The sequence below is a fragment of the Larus michahellis genome, chromosome 8, assembly GCF_964199755.1.
Source record: "Larus michahellis chromosome 8, bLarMic1.1, whole genome shotgun sequence".
In the NCBI taxonomy this organism is placed as follows: Eukaryota; Metazoa; Chordata; class Aves; order Charadriiformes; family Laridae; genus Larus; species Larus michahellis.
Genome location: NC_133903.1, coordinates 2,055,352 through 2,074,374, shown reverse-complemented (window position 1 = coordinate 2,074,374; position 19,023 = coordinate 2,055,352). Strand labels below are relative to the sequence as shown.

The 19,023-nt window shown below is 41.5% G+C and overlaps 1 protein-coding gene across 1 annotated transcript in view; it reads right to left on the bottom strand.

Annotated features, from left to right (window-relative positions):
• The window catches only part of DNAAF5 (dynein axonemal assembly factor 5), a 29,342-nt gene that overhangs the window by 1,549 nt on the left and 8,770 nt on the right, over positions 1-19,023 (bottom strand). Inside the window, exons 6-12 of the mRNA XM_074597539.1 lie at positions 17,688-17,894; positions 15,392-15,535; positions 10,991-11,159; positions 7,928-8,075; positions 3,435-3,585; positions 2,009-2,165; positions 26-217 (exon numbers count right to left, since the gene is read on the bottom strand). Coding sequence (XP_074453640.1) covers positions 26-217; positions 2,009-2,165; positions 3,435-3,585; positions 7,928-8,075; positions 10,991-11,159; positions 15,392-15,535; positions 17,688-17,894 — 1,168 coding nt within the window. The remainder of the gene's footprint in view (positions 1-25; positions 218-2,008; positions 2,166-3,434; positions 3,586-7,927; positions 8,076-10,990; positions 11,160-15,391; positions 15,536-17,687; positions 17,895-19,023) is intronic.

Here is a 19,023-nt window from a genome sequence, read left to right as displayed (position 1 = left end):
GAACACATATGGCTGAAAGTCTTACCTAGGACTGCCTTTTGGGTATTCTCATCTGGGTCATCGAGATGTATCAGCAGTTCTTGGTACAGAAACTCAACCTGAGCTTCCATGGCGGATCTCACATCGCTGTCTTTCAATGATCTGAACCAATGGGCCAAGGTGCGAGCAGCTGCCAGTCGAACGTCACATGAAGCATCATCCAGACGCTTTAGAACTTCTGGAAAGGAGCAGAAACATCACCAAACAGCACGGTGAAGAGCCAAGTTAGCTTCTGCACTTCAAAAAACAACATGTATTTTCTCATCACTGACATTATCGTTGCATTGATGCCATGTTCCCGTCTGTTGCACATTGGGAATACGTGTAGGGCATTGCTCCCAAGAGCACACAGTGCATTGTTACTGGATTATTATGTTGCCAAAAATATTCAAAGAAATGCACAAAATTATTTAGATTAGTTGCACATTCTCTAGCACTCTTCCTAACAAGGTACTATGAAGGTCTATTAATGTATTACAGCAGTGCAGAGTTTAAGTACTTTTCTGCTCTATAAAGCACGGTATTTCTATCAAATATTACTGTTCCAGTGAATGACTGCATTGCAGCCTATTTGAACAAGCAAGATGCAAAGATACACTTTGAAAATTGCCTGCTCATGTATTTCTCCAAAATAAAAATGCTTCTTGTTCAGATTTCTACTGTGCCATGTAAGAAAAAATAACAGTCATTAAGATGCTGAGTTTGTGAAAGTCCAGTTTCTTTGTATACGTTTCTGAGAGCACAAGTCCCGCTCCATAGCGCAGACCGTACTTGCCCTGGCTCGTTGTTCAGCATTGAAGCCTCACGCCAAGCCACGTTACAGACAACAGCGCTATGTGACGGGACAGCACTCTAGATTAGGGTTTGCTTCTTCCTTCTTTTTTTTTTTTTTTTTTAAAAATAAGTAAAAGCCCAGCCCACTCCCTATTCAGGTCTATTTATGGTACAATGAAGCGGTTTGCTCCTGGCACTCTGAACCACAGCAGGGAGAACAATGTCCCTGCCGTTTATACAATGCACTGCTCTTTGCTTCGCTCGAGTCGGAGCGTCATTTCAGGCAGGCTAACGGAGGCAGCGAGGCGGCCCAGACACGGGCCAGCCTCGCAGGGACTGTACTATCGAGTGAAGTTCCATCTAGTGGCCTGACACTTGGTAACGTGGGGACATGCTCTGCTCTGCTCGACTGGCAGCGAGCGCTTTCCAAAGGACATCCAGCCCCTCGTCTGCAATCCCCCCCCGCGGTGAAATGAAACTCCGCCGCTCAAAAGCTACTACACCGAGGAGCAAGCGCCGTCGGAGTCACACTCCACAACACCCGCTCCGGTGCCGAACACCCTGATTTTCTAACACGTCTACGTGCCCTGTGTACACTTCAAGCAGTCTCGCTTACCGGTTTAAAATCACATCTTAGTCTCCGCAAGATTACAGCATTAAATTGCCTCTCATACACAAAAATGCTGCAAACAGTACGATTTTGTGCGGCACTTTACTTTTCCCATTTCCTTAATATCTATAAAATGATTCTGGGGTAGAACTACCCAAACAGTTAAAACATCAGACAAGAGAACACAGAAATAGCATCAGAATATGTGAATGGGAGCGAAATCAGAACGACTGAGAAACTGAGTCTACACAAAATCTGCCCCTATTTGCACCTCAGGCTGTTTAAAGGCTTTTTGCTCTTTACGTGGGATTAAAGCCGGGTGACACAGTGACACATAGCAGTTCGTGTCATTCCCCTTGCTGCATCAGTGCTCTCCCTGCTGCCCGCGGCAGTGAACGTGCGGCGAGGGGGACAAGCTGCATGGTGAATCCTGCAGATACACAAGGAATCTGCCTACGGCTCCAGCACCGTGCATCGCCGCCTTCAAAACTAAGGTAACTACGATGCTTCAGGTAAAAAAGCAACTGTAATTGTTCAACACGGAGATCTTGATTAAAAAAAATAAAATTAAACTTCTACACTCACCTGTGTAGGTCTTGGTAAAGTTATCTTCATCAAACTGCCTCCCACAGACTTTTAAAAGAACGCCAACAATACGACAAGCCATCAGTCGCGTCATTTTAGAGTCTTCATCCATGGCAGCAATAATTTGGGGCATTAGCCCGTCTTTGACTTTTAAGATCTACAATTAACAGGAAGAACATAGAAAAACAAGAGCTTTTCAGTCACTTTAAAACTATATGCGTATTGCTTACATGAGTTACCATTAGGCCTGACGGGTGCTGGCTTACTTAATTTAAAAAGAAAATTTAAAAAGAAAAAGTGAACTATAAAAGTTAACCTAAAAATCCTGAAGTTACTCAGCTCTATTTTTGCCACCAGCCGATGATCCCGCTCATGAATGCTCGGTATAGATGCAGATGAGTCTTATGTAACTTGTAAAAAGCTTAAAACTTCCTTGCCTTTTTATTTTTAAAAAAGTTGTTGGCAGGACTTTAAATGAGGCGGAGATGAGGGTGATGTGTGTGTGCCAGTAGATGGTGCTCTTGGTCTAACAGGAAGCTTTTAAGACGAGACTGCTGTAATACGATGTTTTAGTGAGTTTCAGCATTGACTTGAGCATGTGCATTTCCTATACATGAATGCACAAAAGGCATTAAGGCACTGCCTCGGAAAAATGTTTAACTAGAAGACTAGTGTCCGATATAAATATTTTTTGTGTATGTGCAATCAACCAGTTACAGGTGTTTAAGCACTTTGTTCTATTAAGTTCTGTTATAAAGACAATCAGGACTATGAACACTTAATAACATTTTAATTCCATTTATTTTAAAAAAATGCCCGTCTATTTAACACAGTTCCAGTCCATCGTTTCCAAATGCTATTTTTGCTAGCAAAGAAGCTTCAAAAACCCCCTCAGATTCAATTAATCCTTAATCACCATGGTGGGTAACGTTTCCGTAAGCGTTCTCCTGGTTAGCTCTGTTTCAGGTTCTGCGGCCGCCCCCCAGCTCCATCCCAACTCCTCCCGCCCTTCCCAGCAATCTTTGGGATTTTTCCCTCAATGGACCCGCGGGCTCCGAGGCGACCAGACAACTGGGCTCTGCCCCGTGATGCAGAGGCAGGTCCCGGCTGGCCCCGGCGCTGCCAATAACGCAAGGACCGAGCTGTCGTGCTCATGGGGGTCAGGATTTTGTGCTACAACAAACACCTACGACATCTGCCCATGGCGAGTTCTACAGCTCAGGCCTCTTCTCAGGAAATCACCGCCCCTCCACTGCTGACCTTTTCAATTATTAATACTCAATTACAATGAATGAGTTTTATTATGAAAACTGTATGTCCATCAGAAAATATTACTTACAGTAAGGATTTATTATTTTTTCCCCTTGCATTTACGTCTTCCTGCCTAAGATTTCAAAGTATGTTTGATGAGAACGGGAGAATTTACCTCTTCTGGTGCAAGGATTTCACAGTGAATAAGAGCCCAGAGGCAGGAGACAGCCGTGGTGCGGATGGCAGCTGCCGTTCTGCCCGCGTGCCACTGCAGATTAGGAGCCAGGATGTCCTTTATCACAGTCTCAAGGTAACGAGGGAACAGCCTGCAGCCAAAAATAAGAAAGCAAAATAAAGGTTCATGAGAAAGTGATAAAAGAGACTGACAGGATGTAAAAGAGAATTTTCTGTCATAGAAACACAGGCAGAAAAGGAAAATTAAAAGACTCCGTAAAAAAATAAATAAAATCTTATAAACCAATGTGATTATAATGTATTTGATAAGCTTTTCATAGCTTAATTTTTCTAGATAATATTTAAACAAATACCTAACATTCATGGAAAGGGGAGGCTAGACTTTCTCCCACTTCAGACGATGCCCATGACTCACTCTGTTATCTTGGAACACTACTTACCTTCTCCCTCTCTCATTTTCTCCGCCTGTGAAGTGGCGATAACACCCAGACGAACGCTGTGAGGATCCAGTAACATTTGTGAGGCCCTTTGAGACTGTCCAGTGAAAAGCATTTACCATGTGAGAAGTATGAATGCTGCTGATGAGACCCGGCCTGCTGGTACTGCAGGGGGGCTGCACACAATAGTTATGGAACCATGGAATGGTTTGGGTTGGAAGGGACCTTAAAGCCCACCCAGTGGCACCCCCTGCCCTGGGCAGGGACACCTCCCACCAGACCAGGCTGCTCAAAGCCCCGTCCAACCTGGCCTTGAACCCCTCCAGGAATGGGGCAGCCACAGCTTCTCTGGGCAACCTGGGCCAGGGGCTCGCCACCCACACAGCAAAGAATTTCTTCAGGTTCCCCCTGGCTCAGAAACTCCCCTCCCTCAGGGATGAGAGCTCTGCAGGATTTTCCCATGCTGCCAGTCCCAAAACTAGTTTGTTTTTATCACAAACACACAAATCTGTGATATTTTTGCTGATGTGTCTTCCTTCTCCTTTATCGAATGGGCGATTATAATGCTAAAAGTTGCTGTGAGAGCCCACAATCAGTCGGCAGCGTTTCCTCGCACCTGTTTAATTCCAGCTCAATTTGAAATTAAGAGAAAAAGATACAGATCTTACACCCAAGTTAAAAAAGACTTTGCTGCATCAGAGACACGTGTGCCTGGCTGTGACCGGATAACTACGGCTCAGGATATTCACTCTGCCCCCCTGCCTTAAAAAAGCCACTGGCAGCGTGTGAAACACTGACAATAACGGGCAGAATCCGCCCTGCCCCGCGTCCTGCTCACTGGAACCCCCCCAGACCCGACTGGTGCCCACGTCCCAGCTCCAGCAGGGGCTGCAGGGGAGGAAGGAGCTGCTGGAGCTGCGGCTGGCGCTGGGGAGAGCCCCACATTGCCGGGGGACCCAGCCGCTCCGACAGGGCTGGGACGAGCCACGGGAGGAACGTAAAGGGCAGATGTTAATGACAAACAGTTATCACTAAGTACTTTTTAAAAAATCCCCACAACAGCAAAACAAAACCATCCGGCAATGATAATCCAGCAATAAAATCTTCTATAATAATACTGTATCAGTGTCATAAGAAATTTAATTGTATTGACTTCTTTCCTGTGACTCACTAGACCTTGTCACCCAGCTGCCATGCGACTGAGGAAGGACCTGCTGGCCTGCCAGGCTGTCACCGTCCCCTGCACGCACCAAACTGGGAACCTCTCTCTCCAGCGGGATGAAAATAGACAAACCGGGCGGCTGCTCAGCCCCTGCGCCCAGGCAGCACCCAGTGCCCGAGCAGCCGGGGTCAGCCCTGCCGCCTGCCCAGCAGATGGCACCTATGGTTCAGTAATAACAACAAATCTGACGCCCTGTTAGACACATCTAAATTCGTCAAAAACCTTTAGATGTATTATTTTAAACTTTTGAGAATTAATGATTTTCTATTCAAAAAGCTGCTGGAAAAAAAAAATAATGATCACCATCATTCCAAATTTCCTTTCAGCTCCACAGCCAAAAAGCTTTGTGCTATCTGATTTTTCAAAAATAGCTGCCTCTGTTTTTCATAAAGCTTCTGTTAAACTGCAAAGAAAACCCAATCTGTCAAACCACAGAGGTAAATTCCAGCAGTATTATGTTAACCACAATGCTCTGCTAGTTGTGAGAATATCTGTTCCGCTGCCTTGAAATAGAATCAGTAAAGCAGTATCTGCCAATTACCTGACTCAGTCAGGTCAGGCTCAGACAAAAGGAGACGACCACACAACTGTTCAGCACGGGCACTAAAAACCGGCCTCGCCAAACTGTGAGAATTTCTGGTTTGAAGGAGCGGAACAAACCGCTGCCAGCAGCGAATGCGACTGCGTAACCAGAGCTGCTCGCCGCCTCACTACACTCCCGCTCCTTGACACTAAGATGCAGTTTTTGCTGTTGCTGATGCAGTCAAATTCTCCCTCTTTCCATTTTCAAATCTTAACTGCTGGAAATCTGGGTAACTTCATTCTAAAAGGGAGTCATTTCCATGAAAGAATAAACACACCCTGGGCTCTTTGTGTTTGCAGGGCTGAGACTTGGTTCCCACCTGGGGATGAAATAACTAAAAGGTGATGTGGGCACACAATAACACCTTGCTCTTACGCAGACAGAAAAAGCAGACCTTGGGTTTACATTAAAATTGCTACTCCCATTTTATGGGCTTACATACTTAAACTTTCATTCTGCGTTAATTATTTTTTATACATTTTTCTTCTGGATTGGCTCCTTTCCTGCTTTTACGGCACTGCTGCACTGAGCTTTACGTGTTTGTGGATTGTCGCCTTTTGGGTTTTGTGTGTGTGTGTTTTTGCTTTTTCCAAACTTAACACCCTAAATCCAGGCAATTCAAAACAAAATTAGATTGAGATATAACAGATTAGCTTACAACAAACAGATCCGGGAACACTTAAAATAGTTTTAAAAGTGCCTGCCTTCTCTTCTCTTCTCTTCTCTTCTCTTCTCTTCTCTTCTCTTCTCTTCTCTTCTCTTCTCTTCTCTTCTCTTCTCTTCTCTTCTCTTCTCTTCTCTTCTCTTCTCTTCTCTTCTCTTCCTCTTCCTCTTCCTCGAAGATTCTTGCATGTCTAGATTGATCGTGTAACTACCACTCACTTACATGATGGTTTAAACAAGTAATCCACTGACTATGAAGAGATTTTTCCCATATGAATAGTGATTTTAATATTGGATCCTGAAAATATGGAAGCAACTAACAACACACTTGGCACAGAAGCTTTCAGTTAAAAAAGAACAGCTTCTTTATCTTCCATCTTAAGTGCAAGAGCTCAAAATCCATCAGGGGATGCGTTAGCAGAGATTCTTCAGCTTACCTGGGATCCCCCACTGAAGGGACACATCAGGGCTCCTCCTCCTCCCCCCATTATATGATGCAGGCCGTGGATATACTAAATATATCTAAAAATGGTAAAAATACATCTACATTCACAGGCCACGTGGAACCTGAACGAATGTTCAACGTACCAGAATGCCCACCGACTGCCAATTTGCTCATCAGAATCACGAAAGAACTTTTAAGTAGAAATGACCATTGCTATCAGAGTACTTTTAGGAAGAACGCTTAACCGTGATTGACTTATTGATGTTCTTTATTTTTTTTTTAAGAGTTAAAAATGAAAAAATAGGCATCAGAATCCATTAACATACTAGACACAGCAGGCACTGGGAAAAGCAGAGCAGATATGGTTTATGCATTCAGGACAAGTTTGCAGAAGTGTTTGCACTACTAATAGGGCTAAATTAATAACGGCAGAAGAGCCCCACTGTTGGGATTGTTATAACTGGAGGGGTTTTATAAGCACCGTCAATTATAGTTAGATTGTACTTGCAATGCATAAATAGTGCCAAACAACAGGAGACTTCCATCATCAGTCACTGAGAGTAGCAGTAATTCCTTATCAAACACTTAGTTTAATGCTTCTTAAACACCACGCTATATCGTGGGCGTTTTTAAATGCCTGGGTTTTGGGGTGTTTTATTGTTTCCTTACAATGACTACAGGCAAAGTTCAAGGATTTAGGAGTTGGCTGGGAAAAAAAGAAAAAAAAATAAAAACAACTACCCCCCTCCCATTTCTTTCCTAAGAATCCCCATCGTCGCTTTCAAACATACATTTTTTCAACTGCAGCTCTTTACTTTTTGAAAACCATCCAGATCTGCATTACATCCACTTTAATTCTCCATAGTGGCAGTGGCAGGAAGGCTACAGTGGAGGAAGCTCAGACTTCAATTTATTTATATTTTTTTAAATTATTGCATTCCGCCCTTCTAAGCAGTGTTGAAAAATACAAGAAAAATATGCTGTAGAAGACGGTGGGAAAGTCTTTCTTCTCCCAGACATACGGACATGGACACAATTCTAGGGGTTAAATAACTACCATGGTCATTACTTTTTAATGCCACTGGAGTGTTAAATCGCTGTGTGAAATTGGAACACTACTCACCCCTGAGAATTGAGGGTTTCACTTCCTTTCTGGAGCAACTGCGACAAAACAGTGAAGAGTTTTAACCGCATCTGGGGATCTTTGTTCGGCTGAAGACAGGTCTTAAGAATGAGAATAAAGTTGTTCAGAGCTTCACCTATGACAGGACCTAAAAAATGAACACATAAGACTTATTCCAGAGTACTAATAATTTCTATTTAAAGTTTAATATGTGAGTGCGTTAAAGTTTGTAATATGCCTGGTGTTAAAATAGTACTTAACTTCCCACTGCCGCATGGCAGCTGTTGACATAGCCGTGTCACTCATGCCGGGCGGTGTACAAACACCCACGCGAACCCTCCGCGGGCTACGAAGATGATGAGGGGACTACAACATCGCTCTTATGAGGAAAGGCTGAGGGACTTGTGTCTTTTTAGTCTGAAGAAGCGAAGACTGAGGGGGGATCTCATTAGTGCTTCTAAATACTGAAAGGGTGGGTGTCAGGAGGATGGGGCCAGGCTCTTCTCAGTGGTGCTCAGGGACAGGACAAGAGGTAACAGGCACAAACTTGACCATGGGAAGTTCCATCTCAACATGAGGAGCAACTTCTTTGCTGTGAGGGTGGCAGAGCCCTGGCACAGGCTGCCCAGAGAGGTGGGGGAGTCTCCGTCTCTGGAGACATTCCAACCCCGCCTGGACGCGTTCCTGTGCCACCTGCTCTGGGTGACCCTGCCCTGGCAGGGGGTTGGAGGAGATGATCATCAGAGGGCCCTTCCAACCCCTGCCAGTCTGTGGGCTGCGGTGCCCAGCCTTACCCACGGCAGCACAGTGCTCCCCCCAGATCGGTGCACCCCCTTTAGCTGGCTCGGTACAGCTGTTCCGCATTGCCTTACGGAGCACGGACACAGCAACGACATCTGCTCCCTGCTGGGACCAGCAGCACGAGATGACATTCCGGGTGGACTAATGCACTGGGGGGGTCATCGCTGCTCACTATGCAGCTCAGAGCTCGAGGCTACGCACAAAGCTCTGGCATTACTGAACTAAATGAGAAATTATACCGGATCTGGTACAACCACGACAGCGCTCCAAACAGCAGCATGAACTATGCTTTTTTCTTCTTGCAAGTTCCCCCCATGCAGCATTCAAGGGAAGATGCTGACGAGTCCCAGAGGCACAGGGAAGGCCATGTTTGAAGGGGTCAGCCCCAAAACTCGGATAATAGAATTATTGCAGCAGTATTCTTTCTCTGTGTTTAAATCATGCTTATTTGCATTTTACAAGACAATCTAAAACACAATGAATTTTAGAAGCTACTATTTGAAATAAAAATATTTTCCAAATTCATTCTGCAGTTTGTTAACATTTTCACATCCTACGATGAATCCTGTTTTCACCACTAAGAAAACAGACAAAACCCCCTAAGCTGTTATCCCAACATTTGAAGAAATTATTTTCCCAAAACAGAAGGAAGTTTGTGCCTTCCTGCTTGATAATGATTAACATCTGCATAGTTTTAAAGAGGAAGAATACATATAGACTGTACACATGCCCTATTCTGCAAGCTTCTCGCTGTAGAATGCTCTTTCTGCTCTATATTTGCAATAAACTCCTTTCCTCCAGGAACGTCTTCAGCTTTGCATCCTTGTGATGTACATTCCGTTCAAGCCCAGGAATTCAGAAAAGCCTCCCAGAGGGAGACACAACACTGGCATTTCTCGTGACAATATTCCTCACGCATGGAATGGACAGATTGAAGTATTCAAGATTCCAAAACAGTTTCACTAGAATTTAACAGTATCTGGAAATTTAACGTTTAAAATAATAATAACCCCCCCCCAACTCTTCACTGTCTAGACTGAAGCAATACAGGGTGTTGAGCTGCAGTTCGCTCCGTTTCTGTGCCAACAAATAGGTCTTTATTTTCACAGCATTTACTCCAAATACATTGCTTCGTGTGAGTTCTGAGACATTTGAAAGATACTACTATTACATCAAACTGATAACAGCAAATTCAACAGATGGAAAATAAACAAACTACATTGCTAATTTCAGCTTAAGTATACATTCCCAAAAACCAGTAAACACTGAGAAATTGAAATGAGTAAACCTGATTAACTTGATTAAAAACAACATTCTGTGTGGGAATGAAAAGAAAGAAAAAGAAAAAAAAAGAATAGCTCTAGGAGCTGCTGTGTCAGACAGAAAACACAGACAATAGCATATTACCAGCGTTGGGTGCAAGCCAAAATGTTTCCCCAGACATCTGATGATTTATTTAGCATTAAGGAAAACAGAGGGACTGTCTAGAAGTCCCTCGGCCATGGAAATGGGAGCACAAATATACAGAGAAGTTGGCCCCTCAGATCTTGCACTGAGAAAACTTTTCGTTTGTTCCACAGATGAAAAAAGGAGAAGTATTTATGCTGGATGCTGCACAAACCAGCAAGCGGGTGCTTCACATCGGGTTGTTGAGGCTTTTTTGAAATTAAAGGATTAAATGCAGAAGATACAGTCCCTTAAAACACACCTGTCCACATTTAATTGCCCCTTTCTAACTAACAGAATGGAAAAGCCAAATAAACAGGACTTCTCGTTTTAATCATCTTAAAACTGCGTCCCTGGCCTGAGAGCTGCGTTGGAACGGTGCTCCCTGTGCACGTCTCAAGTTAGGTGAATCATCCCCCAGAGTGTTCCGCTAATCTATACACGGGAACGTGTTGAAGAACGTATGTGAGGAAATATTTGTAGAGAAAGATAGTATCTTTTATAAGACTAGCAAATAGATGGAAAAAATAGATAATTTTTTTGACACATAAGCTGCATCAGTTCGTTTCCCCATAACCCTTACCTGTTTTATTCACCTGAAAGTTTACTTTTACATAAGCACTTTTACTAAGCTCCTTGCAGCCAAGGAGTATTTTGGAATTTGAGCTGTTTCAACATTTTCAGTTTTGCTTTCCATCATATTCTTGTGGAGTTTCTGAATATTACACTGTTCATTACAAAACTCAATGTGTCTGCAGGCAACGGAGATGATTTTTTTGACCTGGGTGAGCTATGACACTACTAAATAAGTCATACCTGAATGAGTTGCGATGACATCTAACTGTAATATTTCTGGAGAATAGCAGGTCCAACTATTGTGTGATACTGAAACCCATTCCAGAAGTTGAATTATATGCTGTTTGTACAGACAAAGAAAATTATCCAATTGCTGCACTTCAGCTAATGAAGACATTGTTTCCTCTACCTGTTAAAAGAGAGACAGGACACTTTATCTTACCTGAAACAATATTAACAAAAAGAAAAAACTTTTAAAACTCATAATTATACTAGAATAACAGAAGGGACACAGACAATTTCCATAGTTTCTGCTTGGACAATCAAGATTGATTTTTAACGCCTGAATATACTACATCCATTCACTTTAAATCAAAATGAAACAAGTGCCCTGATTTCCAAACGAAATCATAAGGAACACAGCAACGTAATACCATATCCACCTGAAAACCTACCCAAAACCTAGGCACATCATAAAAACGCTCTTACTAGTTTAAAAGATGTAGTGATTTTTCTCCTTAATTTAAGAATGCTTTAAAGCATTAACAGAGAGGGGATTTCTCCCAGTCCCATCCAGCAGGCTATGGCAGCTGCCAAAAACTCTTGCTGTTGCAGCTCAGAGAAGACATGGCATTTCCTCTCTCCCCCTTCCTTCTTCTGGCCAATTTGAATTACGCAAGATGCTTTCTCTTTACAGGAGCCAGGCAGGTTCATTTTGAAATTCTCAACTTCTGTGGCTTAGGAGAAGTACCAAAATTCACTGTTACATCTGAAATACCTTCTTCCTATTTACATTTAGACTATTCCATGAAACAGGCAAATAACACGCATGAAAAGAACTACTAAAGGAATTCCAGAGGCAATCATGCTTGGCAAGGAAGCACATAGATTTTCTTAATCACTCGTAGCACGTGTATTTCAAAGCAAAGGAAAATTTGCTTTTACAATTCCTGAAGACTCCTACCAGAGGTACAAAACTTTAAGGAGAGACGAAAAGCACACTGAAAGCAGCATCTATAGCCTTAGTGATCTCAGCCGCCAGTGAGTCAAGAGCGAGGAGCGAGACACCATTAGAAACCCCACCGAGAAATACCATATGGCAGCAGCACGACCAGCGCTGGCAGGGAAAGATGGCCTGCAGCCCCGTGACTGCCGCCATTTGCTCTAAAGGGTTCAGTAGAATTAGAAATTCTGGTCATATTTTTAAACGGAACTCAACCGCACAAGTTAGCTGAAACACGTCTAGGACCTTTAGAATTTTACAGGCTAATCACTTGCCCAATAAAGATGTTATTATGGAAGATGTGGTGAAAATAAATAAGATTTCTAGAAGAAAAAAAATAAAAAAAATCAGGATTTGCAAACCCTTAAAGCAGGTTTGCCTGCTTCAAGCACAATAGATTTCTCCTCCCTGGAAGCATTCTGCCAGGCAGCCAAAGCAACTCAGAATAATTTATATGTAAAGTATTAATCTACCTGTAAATTAATTGGAACAGTTTACAGGATGGAGCGTGTCAAGACAGAAACTGTTCCCCATTATTAACCCCATCAAAATCAGCAAGACTTTTTTTCCATTGAACAAAAGAGATACAAAATAATACATAGTTCACAGGTGATTTTGAAACTCTTCAGGTAGTTTCAGGAGTGAAATTAAAAAAAAAAAAAAAAGAGAGAAAAAAATTAAATACACCTGTAGACCAATGTGTATCTTGTCATTAAGAAGTGCCTCTCAGTTAAAAAAAAAATAATAAAAAAAAAGAACAAGGGTGATATTTGAAAGCTAACAAGTTTAATGATACATTATTTTCATGCTAATAATAGACGTGTCCAAAAGAAGAGCCAAGATAGCACAGGCCACTGGTAACAAAACAAAAACCTTATCTTTAGGTCAGCAGCTAAATCCCTGACAAGCTCAATACACGCTCAGCAGACTAACAACTGATAGGGCTTCTGTCTCTTTGGGGCTGTAAACCACACTCCTCCTCACGACGCCGAAGGGCTCAGTTGGTGGTCTGGATCTTCCCCCTTAGCCCTGAGCAACCAGAAACGCTCACAAACAAAGCAAAGGGCCAAAAACCAAGCAAGGCGGTGAGTGTTCACAGTCAGGTCACATCGGTTGTGGTCTCTGCTTATAATAAAGCCTGAATTGAAGTTCTATAATTCTATACTCTAATTTGAGTATAAACATGAATAATTAATGTTTATACTCAAAATCTTTTGATCTTGAATACAGACTTTTTTCCTGAGCAACAAATTTATACTTGTAAAGATCGATGTAATACATTTGTTCTATATGGTCTTAAGCTATTTTAACAGGGACTTCTTGCCTTCTGCAAGTTGCACAGCTCACTTTGAAGTTCTACAATAGTCAATAACTAGGTGGGGGAAATAATCAAGCCGTATTTGCCTTTGTGACAAATTTGAAACATTGCAATTATGTAATCTCAATGCCAGATTTTCTGTCTGCCTAAATGGAAGAAAGGCTAATGAGAAAAAGGATTCTCATCCAAAGTACTGTCAACTTTACAACTCATCTGTAACTGCAGGAACGGCTGAAAACTTCAATAATCTTGGGAGATTAACTTTTCCGTATACAAAAATCAGGCTTTATCTCCATGAAACTGCTTTCTTTGTCGGACTATGAATTTGTAAGGTTTTAAATGGACACTGCTGACTTTAAGGAGCACTGCAGGGCTAAACGGACAAGATACCACAAAACAGCAGATGCATCTGTGTGAGGCTTACTTGGACAGAGCATTTGTTTAAAAAAAAAAAAAACCCAAACCACAAAACAAACCCCCCAAAATCCCACTCTCCCACTGGCATGAGACAGATCTTCACGTCATCCCTCTTTGACCTGCAAAGTCTTTTCAATGTTTGTCTCAACCTTTGTTCTATTTTACTTCTTTCGGAATAGTTTTCTAAGCGTATGCCTGTCAGCTCTGGGGCCATAAATCCTGACGCTACGCAGCCTTTGGAGCACCGTGCCTGGGAGCAAGGGGAAAGGAAGCAGAGCAGCCATCGCATTTAAGGCGTGTGTTTGAAAAAAGACAACTCAGATAGGTCACAATTGTGCTACATGAGGATGGCTTCCTGATTTATTTGATATTTAGCTTGGGGAAGAAAGAGGAAGAGAGAAATAAGGGGGTGAGATAATGTTTAGCCAAAAAGCTCATCTATTATCAGGGCATCTACAGATGGCCTTGATTTTAAAGCATTCCTGCAACATTGAAACTTTTAGTTCTGGTGGGGAGGTAAAAAGGTCAACTACTGTAAAATCAGTCTTATCTTTGTCTAAAGATAAAAATTTTGATTAAGAGACCATCACTTTTTAAGGCTAGTAGTGCTCTTGATCTATAAGTGAATTGTTCTTTAACAGTCAGAAAATAAATATGAGGTTTTTTCCTGGCAACTTGTGTGCGCCTGTGTATAAGCTAACATTAACAATAATGCAGTGACTTACATCCACCTAAAAACGAAGCATCAACAGTTCAAACAGCACCACCAGCATGCCCAAGGCTTTGCAGAATCCAGCGACAGGCATGAACTCTTGAGCACCTCCTGTCCCAAAACTCTACCTGAAGTACAGCTCCAGCACCACCCTGTCTTCCACTTCCATAAAAGAAATAACCTGTAAGACCCTACTCCCTGATGCTGCTCATCTTAATCACAGCCCCACGGATTTGCAGGATTCAACATGAAACTGAGCTCTTCAAACTGTCGTCTGGAAACAGATGTAGCATCTGCAACTATGAACTGTGATCTGGCAAAGCAGGAATAGCAATATTTTGACTGACAAATGCTAACATTCATAGATCTTTCAGCCTTCATAGTGACTTCTCAATATTAACTAACTCCCAGAAAGGTGCCATAGGGATAGATCTTTGCAAAACAGTTTTATGACTAAACACAGAATCCAAGTATTCCTTCATGCTTCTTTCATTCTAACAGAGGGAATCTGATTAATCCGAAGTTATATGTATATCTAAATGTTTAACTGTTATATAAATTATATTTCTATATAATTTTTGAAACAGGTTGCCATATACACACACACATACAGATGAAAAATAAGCAATCCCCAAACGAAACTAGTATTGTACAAGTTCTTAGCTCTTACAAATAAGATTGTAATGAGTTATTCTTCTGGAGAAGTTGCCTTTATCTGTTTTAAACAAACTGAACCCAAAGTGATTTCAGCTATGGAAAAAGATGAGGAGACAGACAGAGGGTGAAGTCAAGGTCATGCAACACAAAATCATTTCAAACTCTACCAGTCTTTGGGGATGAGCTCTTAGTTAAGGATTTCTGTGGTGTAAACCTAACAGCAAGACAAATAATTATGGCTCTGTTTAGACAAAGTGTCTTATCAATAGTAAGAATCAGAAACACAACAAAATCTTAAACCAGCTCATAGTTTACCTTTTCTTTCAGGTGCTGAGAACATGGTAGTGCCATTACTGTCACCAAAACTTTCATGAGCTGCAAGCTAATTTCTTTGCAGTCTTCCCGGCATATTTCAATCAATGCTTGGACACAATAAAGCAACTGCTCCATATAAAAGACCTATTTTTTAATAAAAGCATAAATTTATTACGTTTTTTTTTAGAAAATATAACATTGTCTTTAAGGGAGAGATGTGGGAAATTACAATAATAAAATTGTGTAGTTGCACTGTATAATCCCCTAAATTGCTAACATATTGATTATTTCATGTTAGTTCTTTTGATTACCTACATTCTACTTTTTATAGAATATAATCTTCCTCCCACACTATTTGTTTGTATTTACCTTGTCCTGTGAACAAAATAAATGACCCTGCTCTTAATCACCCAATTGTTCCACTGTGAATAAAAACATCAAAGCATTTTGCAATGCTTACCGATAGTACTTTCCCATTCTGAAGTGCAATTTGTTAATTAATTATATATTTGTTACAACTCTCTCAAATATTATTCCATGTTTGACTATTTTGAATGGAACAATAATGATTAAATACATAAACCAAGAAAACCTGAGCATCTGCTTTTATCTCAGCCAACTTCTCTCATTTGATGCAATATAACTCATGTTATCTTGATCCAACGGATACCAGTTGAAGTCAATATTGTTGTCTGTTAGTTTGCAATGACTTCTATGATAAAGTGTGTCAGATATTCCATGAAGCTGTCAGATTACATTCAACAAACAGAATAGGCCATTGCTACAATGTTCCAAAAATTAAATCAGGTGTAGGAAAAGGTTAGCTAAAAACGTCATTAATCTCATGGACATGGTCAATCCTTAGCCAAACTGTCTACGCAGCATTCGCTGCCTAAAATAGAGAAAGCTTGTTTTCCAAGACCAAAGGCTAGAACAATTCTGCCCAACGCTTCAGCTGGAGATGAATGTGCCGACAGTATCTAATGCCAAATGGAAGCGGTAAGCTTAAGACCTCACAGCAATTTTGCAGATATACTTCAGGGAATGGGTATGCGAACAGTCAGGTTATAGCGCTTCCAGTTGTATGAGTTCCGAATCATCACAGGCTTCATGGAGATTAAGGTTAATTCCTGCATCACTGGTACATATTCCATTAGGGAAGAAACCTAATGAGGGAAGAACTTCAAACATATATCTTACATTGGTCCAAAAAGACAATTACGCCGGATTCAGTCGACACACACGAATAACTGTTTTAAAGGGAAGTCCGCACCTGCCCTGAAGGCAGAGTTTTCTGAAGGCACAGCACTGGCCTTTTTTTGGTCATCCTAAGAGCACGGGACTAACAAACTTCTGGTGGAATGAAAGCTGAGATTTCATTTGCCGGGGAATTTGTAGGGATTCTTCTTGTGCATCTGTAACAGATCTATTTCTACATCTGAGGAACTGAAGGGGAAAAAAAATAATCCTGGAAGTTAAAATTCTCTGTTCCATGTTAAAGAGAATCTCTCACCTCCTTATATAGCAATTGATGAATATTCTTCAAATGCTAAAATGAAAATGGTCTTCAAGTTCAGCCATTAATTAAGGGTACACTTGGGAGTAAACTTCTAATTTATAAAGGTCTTCCTCCTAGATTCTTACTTCAGGAGAAGCAACGAGGCCCAACAGTTTACAAAGCGTGCTCCTAAATGTACACGGAAGAGTACTGGCACCTTGCTTTTAAAATGGAAAACAATAATAATTCAAAACAAAAATAAGAAGGTAATGTTAAGAGGGAATCTTTCTTGGGAAACCTGACATGTCAATTACAATGGACTGTGAAAAGTTTTCGGTCATTTTTACTGATGGGTATCAAAATATATGATCTTGTTTGGATTGTGAACACAAGGCATTTGAAAACATGGCTTAAATTTTGCCTCTGGCTCAGCCAAGGTAGTCCTCTAACAGTACAGTACATACCAAACAGCTGCGTCTCTCCCTGTCGTGCCTTTTCATTTTCCTCCCACTATCTGAAGCCTTTTACAGCAGTTCCCAAATTTGAACCCACACTTGCTAAGGGGATGGACTGCTAGCAAGTTTTTGGGAATAGCAGATTTGACCAGGGCCCAGGGAGGACAGGGAAGCTCCTGTTTTGTCTCAGACACACGTCCACAGCTATGTCCTGAGATAGCGTGGGCTAGGTGTGCAAGGGAGGAATCGGAATGGGAGCATTTAGGGAGAACAAGGGAAAAATAAGTCTGAGAACTACCGGTCTAAAACTGCAGTCTGTTGTGTATTTCCCAGTTATCCTCACCTCTTCAGATCCTTGTCCAGCTTGTGACAGTGTATTGCCAAGATCGGTCAAATGAGGCTGTAAGATTTCTTTTGTGCTACCTCGAATCACTGCAGTTAGGACCATTATACAAGATGGCTTAGGTGTCTTCCCAAAGGCTGATGTGATTAATCTCAACGACACCTTCGGGCTGACAAACGTTCCAATCAATTCTGCTGCTTTCACACACTGAAAAAAAGCACAGGAAAAACTTGAGTATTTTCCTGAAAACACAGAGACCATTCAACATATCGGGGGCTTTTTCTTTTTATGATTCCAGCTGTTATTTTAAATGCTTCAGCAGTTGCCTTGTAGGCCTTTTCCACTCACTCAGTAATGATTATATGCATGAAGAAATTTTCTTGACATGTGTTCAGTAAGCACATAATAAGGCATGCAAGCACTCTGCTCAGCATCAGACACACTTCCATGAGAAAGTAATGCACAGAAATGAAGTGTACAACTTCCAGCGTTAATAAAGTCTCTAGCTTAGAATAACCAGATGTTGCAGATTTAGTGGTTTAGCATTTTGTCCTCCAAATGCTGTTCTGAGGAATGCTCTCAATGCACCCACCACCCATCTATTAAAAGCAACAACAATAGAACCCTGGAAGAGGAATTTTTTTGTTATTGCGCTATATTTTGACACCGACATTAGAGTTCTGGTTTAGTGTGGGAGCACTGCCATGGGGAAACTGCCCACTGCTTTCAATCTCTTTCTTATTTTACTGAACAGGCTTAAATTACTGTGTATTCCACGTGATACTCCTGCTCTTCAATCCCATCTCTGCCTTGCAGACATATCGCTATGTTGTATTCCATGTGAAATACCGTCACACCAGAGCTTACTCCTGCCTGATGCCCAATATTTACAATCAAGTGCATGAACAGAGATAGAGTCAACTACTGCCCCATTACCTGTGCAACCGGAACCACTTACTATTTGATTGTTGGCTCATTTCCCCAAGCATGAAAGCTTATTTCCCCTTTGTATACAATTTTTAGCCTAGTGATTTAGCTGTGAATTTTTACTTGTACATAATACTTGAATTATCCTAGTTTTTTAGTCCCAATGGAAGCATGTAGCCACGAATTCTATAGTTTAAAACTGCACTATATATAACAGTTTCTTTTCACAAGGGTGAAGACTCAAAACAGTTTATAATATACTCTACGTAGATGTGAACCCTGTCCTCCTCCATATTTGCCACGGAGAAAGAAAAAGTCTGTTAGTGCTCTGAAAACTGCAAAAGGACAATACAATTAAACAGTTTAAAAATATGAACTGATGCATTTGTATGGATCAATTTATCTACTC